This window comes from Aethalodelphis obliquidens, unplaced genomic scaffold (assembly GCF_003676395.1).
Source record: "Aethalodelphis obliquidens isolate GAN/ISIS:26980383/991018 unplaced genomic scaffold, ASM367639v1 scaffold3, whole genome shotgun sequence".
In the NCBI taxonomy this organism is placed as follows: domain Eukaryota; kingdom Metazoa; phylum Chordata; class Mammalia; order Artiodactyla; family Delphinidae; genus Aethalodelphis; species Aethalodelphis obliquidens.
In genome coordinates, this window is record NW_020837947.1 from 67073398 (window position 1) to 67088653 (window position 15256).

The 15256-nt window shown below is 47.9% G+C and overlaps 1 protein-coding gene across 1 annotated transcript in view; it reads left to right on the forward strand.

Moving 5' to 3' along the window:
* RNGTT (RNA guanylyltransferase and 5'-phosphatase) overlaps positions 1–5216 on the forward strand; it is a 250509-nt gene extending 245293 nt beyond the window's left edge. Inside the window, exon 15 of the mRNA XM_027090771.1 lies at positions 5080–5216. Coding sequence (XP_026946572.1) covers positions 5080–5085 — 6 coding nt within the window. The 3' untranslated portion in view covers positions 5086–5216. The remainder of the gene's footprint in view (positions 1–5079) is intronic.
* Positions 5217–15256: the final 10040 nt, after the last annotated feature.

The window sequence follows — 15256 nt, forward strand, 5'->3', positions numbered from 1 at the left end:
GACGGGAAGGGGAGAGGCATCAGGAGTGTGTGAGACGATCATGAACCCCTCCTAGGGTAACTAAAACAGGAAGTGCGCCCACATATTTTACACAGAGTTTGGGTTCCTTTGGGGTTTGGCTCAGGAAAAGGCCATTTTCTGCCCTTCTACTCCAAGCAGGTTTTGCTGTCCGTGGCAGGAGCAGGAAGCCCTTTTGGGAAGCAGGCAGGGGATGAAGGGGCACGTGTGTGACACGCAATCACCCCAAGCTTCACCCCTGCCCGGGGCCACACAGACGTGGATGGAGCCTGGGGAAGGGTGAAGCAGGCGGGTGTGCTCTGCCTGGCACCCGCCCAGATCCAGCTTTCGCTCTCACCAGGCGCAAAAAACTGGTTCTCACGTTCCTGAGAATGTTGGTCCGTTTACTCCTGTTCTGTTGCTCAGCAGCCAGACAGCGTGTGGTCTGAAATAACAAAACTGTACAAACGGTTCGGTCTCGAAGGAAATGCCTCGCCTAAGACATAATCTCAACGTGCCAGCTGTGGGCTGATCATTTTCCACACCCAAAACACACTGAACATGTTGGCTTTTAAGACACGTAAACAGTGGGAATGCGGGTCCACTTGCTCAGGCAGAAAGAGAAGGAGAGAAACCACCTCTCCTTTGAATGGCAATTCAGGCTGCTCAGCGGCTGCCCTGCGTTTTCTCTGCAGAGTTTGCCTGGCTGCTCGGGAAGGCGGCTGTGCTTTGTCAGAAGGGCTGGTCTCTGAAAGGCTGGGCGTCTTTACCCAGCCTCCCCGGAGAGCCGGCTTTGCGGTGATGATGAGCTCATGGGCTGAGTGGTTCAAGCCAGTCTCCTCCCTACAAATCTGCAGGGAATCGCTTCCTCCTGTAACTTTCTCTGCTCTTGTTATTCGGTTTTGCTCGCTGCCTTTTCAGCTTGTTCGTTGTTTGCATATACAAATGCGACTGATTTTTGAGTGTTGCCTTTGCATCCTGCTACTTTGATGAATTCAGTTATTCGTTCTAACAGTGTGTGTGTGTGTGTGTGTGTGTGTAATCTTTATAGGGTTTTCTACATAAAAATCATATTATCTGCAAACAGAGATGATTTTACTTTCTACTTTCCAGTTTAGATGACTTTTATTTCTTTTTATTGCCTAATGTCTGGCTAGGACTTCTAGTACTATGTTGAATCAAAGTGGTGTAAGTGGGCATATATTTGCAGAATCCTATATCTGACAAAGAACTTACAGTTCAGAATATATCAAGAACTTGTTAACCTTGACAGTAAAACAAGGTACAGATCTTCCTCAACTTATGATTGGGCTACATCCAGATAAACCCATCACAAGTTGAAAATATCGTTAAGACAAAAATGCATTTAATACACCTAACCCACTTAACATCATAGCTTAGCCTCACCTACCTTGAATGTGCTCAGAACACTTACATTAGCCTCCAGTTGGGCAAAATCATCGAATGCAAAGCCTATTTTACAATAAAGTGTTGACTATCTCATGTAACTTATTGAGTAATTTCCCGAAAGTGAAAAACCAATGGTTGTGTGGGTACGGAATGGTTGTTAAGTGTATGGGGTGTTTACCCTGGTGATCGTGTGGCTGACAGGGAGTGGCTGCCTCTGTCCAGCATCAGGAGACAGTATATGTTACCATGCGATTCCTTTCGTGTTAGGATTCCTATTCATCCTGCGTGAAACCTTTAGGAGTTAAGCTATTTTAAGCTATGTTATGTGGTTCAAAAGAGTCACAGCGGTCAAGGTAAACTTCCACATTAGTTGTTTTGAAATGTCCAGTGTAGGACCGCGAGTGTCTCAGAGGGATAAATGAAGAGTGTTACTTTACATAAGATATTTGTTTGGCAACATAAGTCAGAGGAAAGGAAGGAGTGACTTAGAGAGACAAGACCCCAGGGGTGTAACCTTACACCGTACTGGCAGACTCCTTAAAAAGAGTCCACGGAGTTGAGCTCTTCACGGGAGGACCCGACTCCACGCTGCTGAGAGATGTTCCAGATGGACCTGCCCGAGTTCCTGTTGGAGCCGAGGGAAGGACCAGAGACCGCTGCCTGTGCTGAGATGCCTCCTTTCGGGACTTCTCCTTGGAGCGGTCAGTGCATTACCCCTTTCTATTTTCTCTACTTTGACTAACCTGTGCTGCGTGTTAATTGTGTGTAAGAAACGGAGTGATCTGTGAATTGAAGACTGGCTACGGTTTGTGTATCTCCAATCCCGCCATTCTTACCTGGTCCCACCACGGGGCTTTGTGACAGACAGCGTCGTACTGCCTGTCCCTAGCCTGGGAAAAGACCAAAATTCAAACTCGTGAGTCCAATTCCCACTGAACATGTGTCACTTTCACCCCGTCGTAAACTCAAAAAATCTTAGGTTGAGCCATCCTGAGTCAGGGACTGTCTGTAATTAGAAAGTGGGCAGAAGACTTGAATGCCATTTCTCCAGATAGAACATGTGAATGGCAAATAAGCATACGTAAAGAAGTTCACCGTTGTTAGCCATTAGAGAATTACAAATTAAACCATGAGGAGATACTATTATACACGAAATAGAATGGCTAAAATTAAAAATATTGACAATACCAATTGTTGGAAAGGATAGGAATCAACTGAAACTCTCACACGTTGCTTAGTGGGATATAAAATGGTGAGGCCACTCTGGAAAACCATTTTCTTGTGAAGTTAAACATATACTTACCATGGGACCCAGCAATCACACTCCTGGGTATTTATCCTAGATAAATGAAAGCTCATCAAACACAAACACCTATGCACAAATGTTTATAGTAGTACACGAATATTTATAGCAACCTTGTTTGTAACAGACAAAAACTGGAAACAGACGTTCTTTAATGGTAAATGATTAAACAAACTGTGGTACATTCATGCCATGGATCTACTTAGCAGTAAAAAAATGGGATGAAACTATTGATACATGCAACCACTTGGCTGGATCTTGAGGGCATTATCCTCAGTGAAAAAAGAACCCTAAAGTGTTTACAAATTATATGACTTAGTTTATATTACATTTTTAAAATTACAAAATGATAGTAATGGAGAACAGATCAGTGAGTGCCGGGGGAGGGCCCTAAAAGGATAGGCAAAGGGTTTTCACTCTGGGGACAGAACACCTCCGTACCCTGAATAGGATAGCGTTTACATGAGTATATCCATGTGCTAACTTGGTGAAATCTGAATACGGTCTGTAGTTTTAGTTAATAATATTGTACTAATATCCTTTTCCTGGTTTTAAAAATGTGCTCTGGTGACTTCCCTGGCTAAGGCTCCGAGCTCCCAATGCAGGGGGCCTGGGTTCGATCCCTGGTCAGGGAACTAGATCCCATGTGCCGCAACTAGATCTTCTGCATGCCGCCACTAAATATCCCGCATGCTGCAACTGGGACTGGCGCAGCCAAATAAATAAATAAAATAAATAAATATTAAAAAAAATTAACGTGCTCTGGTTGTGTAAGATGTTATAATTTGAGGAACCTGGGTGAAGGGTACCAACGAACTCTCTACTATTTTTGCAACTTCTTGTGAGTCTAACATTATTTCAAAATAAAAAGCAAAAAACAGAAGACCGAACAGGCACCCTTTCTGAGCATTGCTCTGCAAATAAACATGCAGCGTCCCTGGTTTAGCTTGGAACTCAGGGCTGAAGGACCCTCTCCCGCCTCTCTTTCCTTTGGGCCATCAAATTTACCAATTTCTGGAAGAACATTGTGAGAGCAGTTCAAACAAACACAGTCGTGCTCAAAAAATATGTGTGTGAGAAGTGGAGGATCCCTTTCAGGTGCTGTAACATCTTTAACTTGCTTCTTCCAGCTGCTGCTCTCGTGGACGTTATTGAAGACCAATGTGTGGGACTTGATGCCTAATTTTTTAAAATAAATTTATTTATTTACTTTTGGCTGTGTTGGGTCTTCGTTGCCGCGAGGGGGCTTTCTCTAGTTACGGCGAGCCGGGGCTACTCTTCGTTGCGGTGCGCAGGCTTCTCATTGCTGTGGCTTCTCTTGTTGCAGAGCACTGGCCCTGGGCATTCCCGCTTCAGTAGTTGTGGCACGCGGGCTCAGTAGTTGTGGCTTGAGGGCTCTAGAGTGCAAGCTCAGTAGTTGTGGCGCACGGGCTTAGTTGCTCCGCGGCATGTGGGATCTTCCCAGCCCAGGGCTCGAACCCGTGTCCCCTGCATTGGTAGGCAGATTCTTAATCACTGCGCCACCAGGGAAGTGCTTGGCGCTTATGCCTAATTTTGACCAATTAGCGTGTGTTCGCCAAACACAAAGTTTGTGCAAAAAATGTTATTTATGTATTATTTTGGCACCTATATGTGTTTAAACACCAACAGATGTCAAGGCTGTGCTCAGGAGGGTATAGGGACCAGGAAAAAACCCCAGGCTCAGAATCCAGGGCAACTTGCTCTATGTGTCCCCTTGCTGCCCTGGACACTCTCCCCTCTGTGCTCGAATAGATGCTGTCACATTTGCTCGGGTTTTTTATATGTGTCCCTCGTCAGTGGGGCAAAGATCCTGCCTTCTGGAAGTCTGCATCCAAGCCACTGTTAACATCTGCCATCAGGACTAGGTCCTGTGATGGTCACTAGATTTCTGTCCCAGCTGGCGTCATCACAACTGCCTTTGAGATGCTGCTTAGACGGAATCCCCCCAGACTGTCTGGTTACCCAGTCTGGGTGTTACCGTCTCAACCACAGAACCTCACAGGAAGACCTGTCAAACGGTAAAGCAAAACCGAGATGCAGCCTATGGTGGCAGAGGCTGCTAACGCCAGCCCCAATCCATTCTCCTCTTCTTCCTTTGTAGAGGCAGCCCAGCCCTGTTGATTGCGGGAGGTGGCAATGTGCTCAGCTAATAGACCGCGTTTCCCAGCTTCCTATGTATCTAGGTGTGGCCATGTGACTAGGTTTTAGCCAGTGAGATATACAGAGATGTTATTGGGTGGGACTTCTGAGAAAACTTACAAAATAGGCAATTGTGAAGTGCCTTTTTTTTTCCTTTTTTAAAAAAAATATCCCTTCCCTCTTTCTTCTGCCTCCTACCTGGAATCCAGATGTGATAGTTGGTGTTCCAGCATCAATCTCTGCTCATGAGGTGACCTTCAGGATGAAAGCCAGCGGCTAAAGATACAGAACCATGCATTTATAGCAACATGGATGGACCTAGAGATGATCATACTGAGTGAAGTAAGTCAGGCAGAGAAAGACAAACATCATATGATATCACTTCCATGTGGAATCTAAAAAAATAACACAGATCAACTTATTTACTAAACAGACTCACAGACACAGAAAACAAATTTATGGTTACCAAGGGGGAAAGGGGAGGGGGAGGGATAAATTAGGAGTATGGGAGTAATGGATACACACTACTATATATAAAATAAACACTAAGGATTTACTTATAGCACAGGGAACTATATTCAATATTTTGTAATATCCTATAATGGAGAAGAATCTGAAGCTGTACACCTGAAACTAACACCATATTGTAAATCAACCTATAGTTTAATTTTTAAAAAAGATACAGAAGCAGGAGATGGAAGGAGCCTTGGTTTCTGATGCACATTGCCATGCCAGCCCTGGACTGCCATCTGTGAATTTTAACGTGAGAGAAAAATAAACTTCTCGTCTTTGCTCTTACTAGTTGTCATACACAATTCCTAAAAGATACACTCCTGGGTGAGGTCTTGCCCTGGCCTATGAGCCTTGGGACCTATTACAAACGGGGACGAAGTCACTGTGGCAGGGCCCCTGTCCTCAGTGAACATGTGCTGATTTCCAGGGAACAGGTGCTGACGTGTTTGGAGAGCAAAGTTAGGAAGCGTAACTGAGAGGAGTGTGGAGCAGAGGGAGAGGATAGACTTTGCCCTGAGGAGGATGAGGGCGTGAGGACTGACTGTGCGTGAACTCTAGGCCGTACTTTTGGCATCCGTGGGCATGGGGGCACCTGCTTCTCCACCCCAAGGCTTTCTGAGTCACTCCCTCCGCCTAATAGGTCCTGGGTACGGAGCTCCTACGACACCCTCCAGACCCAGCCCGCGGGGAAGGCATCTCTGGCCCCCGTGAAATGAAACGTGCGAGCAGGGCCGCCGCGATAGGACTCCTTGAAGGACAAATCTTTGGTGACTCACTGCTTGATTTCCTGAGGCACTCGCAGGGAAGACACATTAGACAGCAGCCGGCTTTTTGCCTGATGTTAAGCCCAGGCTCTGATTTTAAAGAGAAATGGGATGTGCAGGGAGGGGAGAATCAAATGCATTGGGAGCTAGGGGTTTACAGGTCAACGTGCAAGGCTGAGGACGGCTCGAGGCAGAGGAGGATGTGCGTGTAGGTTGCAAAGTCTGTGTCCAGATCTCCGTGCCAGGAGACAATGAGAAGAAAGCAGCTCTTCTCTTGCTGGGTGTCATCATGGCTCTGACTGGTGACACGTCCATGGAACGCGTCCTTCTCCCTGCCGGGCTCATTTGCCCCCTTGCCCTTGGGCCCCTGCCCTCTGCTCTAACGGGGCAGCCACAGTGGACTTGCTTCTGGCCGTGATGAGTTTTATGGCTTCCGAATACAGTAAAGTTTGGCTTGTTTCTGCAAGAAATGACATATTATCTCCTTCCTCTTGCCCTCCCCTGCCCCCTCGGGAGTTGGCTTTATTTTACAGTTTAGTCTTGTTGGGGCCATCACACCCCAGGGCAGCCGGGGGTGGGCAGCGAGCCGATCTGGCCCGGGCCTTGCTGGTACTAATACAACTGGAAGGCACAATTATGCTCCCCTTTCGCTCGAGATAGGAATTTAAATTAAACCTCATTTAGCCGGGCGCTGCTTTTGATTTATCGGCAGATGCCTCTCGCCGTTTGAGCCTTGTTAAATTGCTAGCAAACACTTCACTGACCAGCTGTTCCTATTAAGCAGAAAGTGCACTGCGGAGCGGGGTCAATCCCCTTGCACTTTGAATGGTCCTTAGATGTCATCCCTGTGCAGCGGCCACAGGGAGGGGATTGCCCCCTGCCCCCTGGGAGCCGGCTGGTTAATGGCAGGGAGGGAATCTTATGCTATGGGTGGAGAGAGAACGGGGCTGGCTGCCCCGGTCAGGGAAAGGATGCTCTGTTCTGCATGCACCGGTCCCGCCCAACTAGACTTGGGATGAAGGCAGAGGCCTGATGCCCAGCCCCACAGGTGGGTACCTGCCCTGTGGATAATGAGCCCAGCACACGTAGAACACTCTCCCCGACTGCCAGCCGAGGATGTGGCTTTGCTGAGCCAGAGTTAGCCTAGCAAAGCCCAGGCAGAGGTGCCGCTTATTGTGTGTTACCCATGTGTTCCCCAGAGGAAGGGGGGTGCATGCGTTCTCATCAACTGACTCACAGTCATTCCTGCGACATGTACTGAGCGTCCCTTTGGTGAGAAGCCCAGGGCTGTCCACCTGCCTTTGCTGCATCTTTGCGTGATTACGAGAGCGTCTGTATCCTCCCGCTGAGCACAGCCCTGGGCAGGGCTGGGGCCCGGCACGCAACCTTTGTGCGCAGCTCCACCTCCACTCCCGGCCTCTGGGGGGCGCCTTCGTGCAGTGCGGGAGCCGCACTACTGCGCAGGGACCCCCGTCAGTCCCCGCTAGCACGGAGGGAGCTTGGCTGGCTGCCTAGCTTTTTACCTCCACAATACACTTTCCCCACTCCCCAGTGGGCCCTCATGCCCGCCTATCTCCTGCCCTCACTCCCTCTCTTTCCCCAGACCGGAGCCCCCTGCTCCCCCACCACTCCCCACCCAGGTCGTGAGCAGCCCCTCCCCTGGGAGCTGAGTACAGATCGGAGTGGCCCTTGGGAGCCTGGAATGAGGCCACCCAATACTGAGCTTAGGGCCTGGCCCTTGGATCAGGGCTGTGTGGGGCCAGGGAAGCCCTGCTTCTGAGTGCTTGGTGGCGAGGACGGTGGTGGTCCCAACGCATGGACCCAGTGAGACCCAGAAATCACAGGCTCCACCACTGTCCTTACCTGAGATTCTTGTTTCAGGCAGCAGAGGCGTTGCCGTGGTTTTAGAAATTTCAGTAAAATGTCTCAAAGGTCAGATCCTGAGAATGCAGGGAGATCCTTCCCCTCTCTGAGCTCAGCCTAGGACCCCTCACCCGGCAGCTGCGGACCCACGAGCCAGGGCCAGGTCTGGTTGGAACGGCATGGGGGGTTTTTAATATGACTTGGAGTCCGGCCACATCCTGGCCCTGGTCTCAGAGAGAAACTCCACAAAGATTCTTGAAGACCTAATAGCAAAGTATCTCCTCCCATCCCCTCCCTTTCCTGTGCCCTCACAATGAACAGACAAGCAACATAAAACAAAGCCCGGGCCAGGGGGCTCCTGGATGTAACCTGTCCAGAGACAGCGTTATCTTCCCCGATCTCATGGTCAGCCCTTCAAGGAGGGAGGGCGTTGGTCTGTGAGAAAACCCCAGGCTCCTGCACTCATTCCCGTTTCAACCCTGCATCTCCTCATATCTACGCTGCTTTCCTGAGATGCCACAGGAAGGCACATGCAGTGGTCCAGGGGTGTGGGAGGAGGTGTGTTCTCGGGCTGCTCTGATGATGCTCAAAATTTTACTGACCATTTCGGTGCCTGCAACAGGCAGCCCTGGTATTTCCAAAGAAAAACTACTCCTTCCCTTGCGGGATCTGTTCATTCAGTGCAAGCCTTATTTTCCACCTCGGTAAGGGTGTTTATTGTTGTTTTATTTTTTTCTGCTTTGTGAATGATGTCTTTTTCAAAGATGTTGGTTTTTTTTTTTTTTTTGCGGTATGCAGGCCTCTCACCACTGTGGCCTCTCCCGCCGCGGAGCACAGGCTCCGGACGCGCAGGCCCAGCGGCCATGGCTCACGGCCCCAGCCGCTACGCGACATGTGGGATCCTCCTGGACCGGGGCACAAACCCGTGTCCCCTGCATCGGCAGGCGGACTCTCAAACACTGCGCCACCAGGGAAGCCCAAGATGTCGGTATTTTTTGCTCCCTTCCCCTGCTGAGGGGCACTGGGCAGCTCAGCCCATACACACCCTGACCTCCTTGCTCAAAGCAATCCCCTGCTAGTCTGGTTTGGGTGATTTTCTCTGAGTGCAGTTCCCGGCATTTTCCCTCCTAAAACTCATCTGCCATTTTGCTGTCCACTCACGGCCTTGAAATACTTCCTGCAATTTGGTCCCTTTTGCGCCACGATTCCTTGCAGACTTTGAGATTTTGTCCCCGCTTTCAGCCTTGTTACAAATAGCTAAGTGTGTTCTCATCTGAGAGTCAGTCTGCCTGTCTGCATCCTGTAGGCTCCATTAGCTGTACTTTTCTTTGTTTTCCATTGGCTCTAAAAATAATAATAATAATAATAATAATGTTTGTTCCTTAGGCACAGGGGAGGGAGGGACAGAGTTTCAGCCTCCTGCCTGCCCCCCATCTTCACACACACCGGGTCCAGCTTCACCCCACTTTCAGGAGGCAGCACGAGACAGCAGATGGGTTAGGGACCGTGGAGTCAGACCTGGGTTGACTCTCAGCCCCTTTCTAGCTATGTTACCTTGGGCAACTTAATTAACCCTCTGAGCCTCAGTTTCTCGGTATGAGATGGGGATAAAAATCTCTGCTTCATAGGACACTCAAAGAACACAGGATGGAGCCCTTTGATGGTCAGGGGTGAGGGATGGGTAGTTTACTTCCCAGGTGCCCCTGCCTCCCTTTGCTTCTGTCTTCATACTAAAATCCAGAGAAACTCTTAAAAATGTAGTTTTAAAAGGTGAGCTGCTTGTTCACCCATGTCCATAGCAGCATTATGAACAACAGACAAAAGGTGGAAGCAACCCAAGTGTCCACTGACAGATGAGTGGATAAACAAGGTGTGGTATATCCATACAGTGGAGTATTATTCAGCCTTGAAAAGGAGTGAAATTCTAATGTTTACCACATGGATGAACCTTGAAGACATTATGGGAAGTGAAATGAGCCAGTCACAAAAAGACAAGTACGGTGTGGTTCTACTCATATGAGGTACTTAGAATAGTAAAATTTATAGGGACAGAAAGTAGGATGGTGGTTGAAAGGGAGAGGGTCAGAGAATGGGGAATTATTGTTCAATGTACAGAGTTTCCGTTTTTCAAGGTGAAAAAAGATCTAGAGGTGGCTGGTGACATGTGACATTCACAACAGTGTGAATGTACTTAATGCCACCAAACTGTACACTTAAACGCGGTTAAGATGGTCAGCTTTCCGTCATGGGTATTTTACTACCATTAAAAATAGGAATGATGAGCTGGCCATGCTTTTGAGTTATGCTGTCTTTTAACTGTCTGCCAGTCGAGAGGAAGCATTTTATTTTACTTCCATTTTTATTGTAGTAATACGTGCACACCAGCTGAAATACCCAAACTGTCCTGAGCTGAAAAATGGCCAACCCCTTTCTTGTCCAGCCTCACCCCACTGCTCCCCAGTCACTGTGAATTTGTTTAGCTGGGCAGCAGGGCTGCTTCCAAAAGCTTGGGGGACAGTCAGAGCAGACCATTTCCGGGCAGGCTCCAGGACCAAAGCTGTGAGGATGTAACTGTAAAATCAGGGGCCAAATCAGGCCCTCCTTTCAGGGAAGAGGCCGGGCTGCCGAAGAAGAGCCTACAGCTGGCCGGTGGGTGAGCTGCGCTGCGGGGAGAGGGACTGGTTGGCCTGTTCGGCTTCTTCTGGCTTCCTCCCAGTTATGTGAGCCCAGAGAATCATGCCTCCCGCCCACCGCCCCGTTTTGCCTAAGCTAAAAGAAACAGGAAGAGCAGAGGTGTGCCTGGAGGGGAAAATGCAAAAAAAAAAAAAAAGTGCCTAGAAGGCCAGGATCCCTCTTGAAGGACCAGCTGAAACAATGTCTAGAAGACCAGGATCTCTGCTGACGAGCCAGGAAGTGGTCCTGCCCGAGCCTTAGACTAGAGCAAACCGACCCTTCCAGCAACTGCCCGTGCAGAGACCTTATACCTTCATTTATTTCCTTTGTTCAAACACTTTCCGACGTTGACCGTGAAGGTGTGGAATGATATTCTGGCGTCATGCTGGGGCTTCCCTCTCCCCTCCCCAGGTCTTCTCCTTACTTCTGTGGATGAACAATCATGATGAACATTGCTACCGTCAAAGCTCTGTCACAGAGATCTCTGTAAAAAGAGACACTACCAGAGAGAGATGAATTATTTATTCCTCGGGGTCAGCAGATTTCAGAACAGGACATGAAGGCCTGACCCTGAGAGGCAGGCCTTGCTCCCAGGGCACTGTCCTGCTCAGGTTTAAGGGTGTGACCAACAGGCCTTCCTGCAGCCCAGTTTTTTGCCTGGGATAAAGCAGAGGGACATAGGGTGCGGGAATCACAGGCCTGAAAACAAATGTCCACGTCAGGCCATCATGCCGTCAAAACGGGGGTGGTGGGCTTGAAAGATGTTCTTGACCTCGCGGAGAGTTTCACATTTATCTAATTCTCTAAAAGACCATTTTATACCAAGAGGTGATTATCAACTTTGTCCCATGGAAGTTATCGATGCCCTGACTTGGCGGCTGACACAGTCATGTGCAGTTTATGGCATCTGTCAGCCAGATGGAAGGGAAAAGCCATTGTGTACCAGTCAGCAGGCTGGGAGGAATGGGGGAGATTAGGACAAGCGATAGCCTCACTCCAAGGTGAAGGGTGTCAGTCCAGGGCTCTCAGATTGTTAAGGAAAAGGAAAAGAGCATTATAAATCTTGACTCACTCTAAACATGGACTGAGTCTGACTTGTAAACGCGTCTAGTATTGTTACGATTTCCCCAAGTGTCTGGGAGGCCCAGGAGAGCAGAAAGAAAACAGATCTTTAGGCCAGAAGTCTGCTTTAATTCTGGTCAAAATGTGTTACCTTTCTGGAAATTCTCCCCGAGGACCCCAGTGTGTGGTTCTCACTGTTCTCTTTGGTGACACCCACATATCAAGGTTTTGAACTTTTAACTGACGTCTGGAATAGACACACTAATTATTGGAAACATTACATAAGTTCTGTTCAGGTCTCAAATGTCGTCGGTTGACGTTTATGTTCTAATGCAATTTATAACTCTTCACAGAAAGGTTAACATTTAATTAAAGTACTGAGGGAAATTGCCTTTTTGATAAACCTGAGCTTGTGCTTTTTTTCTGCCTGGAGTGGAGAAAAAAAATCATCTTCCATGATCTGTAAGTCTCTGGTTAAACACAGTCATTTCAGGACCCAGAGGGGAGCCAAAGGCAGAAGGAAAACAGGTTTTTGGCTCAAAATTTGCATCTCTGGGCCCTCAGAGAGTGGCTGCACCTGTTGAAAACTCTCCTGGCAAGGGAAGTGGTTGACTGGGCCACTCACCAAACTTAGGATTCTTCTTTTGTTTTTAGTTGGAAACCAATGAAGTTTAAGCTAAAGGTAGATTGCTGGTTGCTCGTTGAATTAATTACCCTGAAGAGAAACAGTACTAGTTATGAGAAGGAAATTTGCAAGGCTATAGGCTGGGGACCCACAAAGATGTTTTACATATTGCTTACAAGCTTCTTATAAGGAGGAAAACATTCTGTGGCCAAAAATAGTTCGACGAACTAACCCACTATTAAAAAATTAACAACTACTATGAATTCAACCCAGAGCGATGCCGTTCTTCACTCAGAGCAGAGCCCATCCCTCCTCTGGATCAGAGTTTGAGCTGGGAGTGGGTGAGTGGGTGGGCGTCGGCCAGGGCCAGGGCTTTACTGACTGCAGGAGGAGGACAGGGGTCGTGATAGGGATACGTACCCAGGAAAACACGTGGAACAGAAATTTGCATCCCCTTTTGCATTTTCTTGGGCTTCGGTTATCAAATTGAATGTAGAGAAATGTTGCCTGTGACAATTTTTTTTTTTTTACACAAGGGAAGAGTTTACATGTTACAGAATATTGTTCAGTGCCAAATTCTATTTTCAGCTCCTTGCCTTATACAGAGCTTGCTGAAGGCATTAAAAATGAGGGCATAAGAGTTTTATCAGGATAAAAAAAATTTTTTTTTAATTTAGCTCTTGTTTAAGAAACAAAACAACAGTAACAAATGCCCATCAGATGATTCCAAGGGCTGATAGCTTCTGAAAACTAATTTAAAAATAATAAAGAAACGTATATATAGATTAACCAAAAAAGTCAGTAATATATGGTATATGGAGATGGGCCAAATCACAAGAGATGGAAGTACATGGCAGCAAGGCTTATCTGGAACTGCCTTCCTGTTTGCTAGCATTACACAGTTCATGCACGATTACCAGCGAGCCCCAGACTCGGGGACTATTGTTGACAAATGCCTGATGGCTGTAAACCTGATGTGACTGGCTCTTGTGTGGTTCTTGTTATTTCTTTAGACACGTCGTCTGATAATGAGCTTGTCCGTCTAATACATGTGCTCTATTGTAAACTGACTCAGAGGCTTCTAAGTGAATCTGGAAGAATCTGTATTGGACCAGGGCCCAAGACTATTTTTTTAGCACATCTGATTTGGAAGTCAGAAATCCAGCCAAACCACAAATGAGCTAAATGATAGCAGGAAGCATAAGGGGATCATGGGTCTTAAGGAATAGGGAGAAGCCAGGATGGCCCTTTCTTAGTCTCGTGGTCCTTGATACCAGCTGGAGGGCAACGCATCAGCCTACGTCACCTTAACACGTACAACAGCATCCACTCAGAGGTGCATCTCTAGTGACCAAGAGCAGTGTCTCTCTCTACAGCAGCATCCGGACCAGCTGTGTGATTTCTGGCGAGTTTCTTAACGCTTCTGTATCTCAGTGTCCACAGTGATAAATGAGGATCTTAATGGGATCTACCTCACGGGGTCGTCACGAGGATGAAATGAGTTAACATATGTAAAGGACAGTGCCTGGCACCCAGCTCAGTAAATGTTAGCTCTCATCATCATTATGCATTAACTTGGTTTATGTGTCAGGGGAGGAGGGGCTGATCTTTGGTTAAATCTCCTGAACAAGAACTGCCAGACCTTGGCGTTTGGCAGGGCAAGTGAGAAAGAGGTTAATTGTTTTAGCCTTTCTAAAAGAGCTCTGATGGGGCACATCAGCCTTGGCAAATGAACTAGGAACAGATAAATACACTGAATGCTTTTGGTCACATCCTCTGTTATTAGTAAGAAGCACATTTCCTTTTGGGGTGAACACTGGGGACAAAAATAAGGCTCTTGAGATTACCACCCCTTTATTAATGCCTTTGAAGCACTTGGGCTTGCATTGAGGCCGACTGGCAAATGCATCCTCATAAAAAAGCAAATGTGGTGCATTTAGGATCCTCTTTGAGCAGGAGAGAAGGGGGATTTTGGCACTGGAAATGCAATGCATGATCTCCACAGTGGTTAGTAACATTCTTAGATGGGGGGAAGTGATTCAGGTCACAGCTCTTAGGGGTCATGAGGTAGGGAGCAGCTGAATGTTATTTTGAGTCTTCCAGAAGGATCTGCAGGCATGTAGGCGCACATTTGCTGTCTATGTGCAGGCCGATTTACCTTTTTTTTTTTTTAAAGTATTATTATTTATTTATTTACTTTTGGCTGTGTTGGGTCTTTGTTTTTGCGTGGGCTTTCTCTAGTTGCAGCGAGCAGGGGCTACTCTTTGTCGTGGTGCGCGGGCTTCTCATAGCGGTGGCTTGTCGTTGTTGCGGAGCACAGGCTCTGGGCGCACAGGCTTCAATAGTTGTGGCACGTGGGGCTCAGTAGTTGTGGCTCGCGGGCTCTAGAGCGCAGACTCAGTAGTTGCGGCGCATGGGCTTAGTTGCTCCACAGCATGTGGGATCTTCCTGGACCAGGGCTTGAACCCGTGTCCCCTACATTGGCAGGCGGATTCTTAACCACTGTGCCACCAGGGAAGTCCCAGATTTACCTTTAATCGCAAATGACTTCACCGGAGCCTCTTTCTCAACTTCAGCAGGTAGATATTATATCTTTCAGTGAGTTTCACTTTTATTTGGAACCACTGAAAGAATAAGAAAAAGAAAAATCAAAGCATTGCCTAGGGCTTCCCTGGTGGCGCAGTGGTTAAGAACCCGCCTGCCAATGCAGGGGACACAGGTTTGAGCCCTGGTCCGGGAAGATCCCACATGCTGCAGAGCAACTAAGCCCGTGTGCCACAACTACGGAGCCTGTGCTCTAGAGCCTGTGAGGCACAACTACTGAAGCCCACGCGCCTAGAGCCTGTGCTCTGCAAAAAAAGAAGCCAGTGCAATGAGAAACCCGCG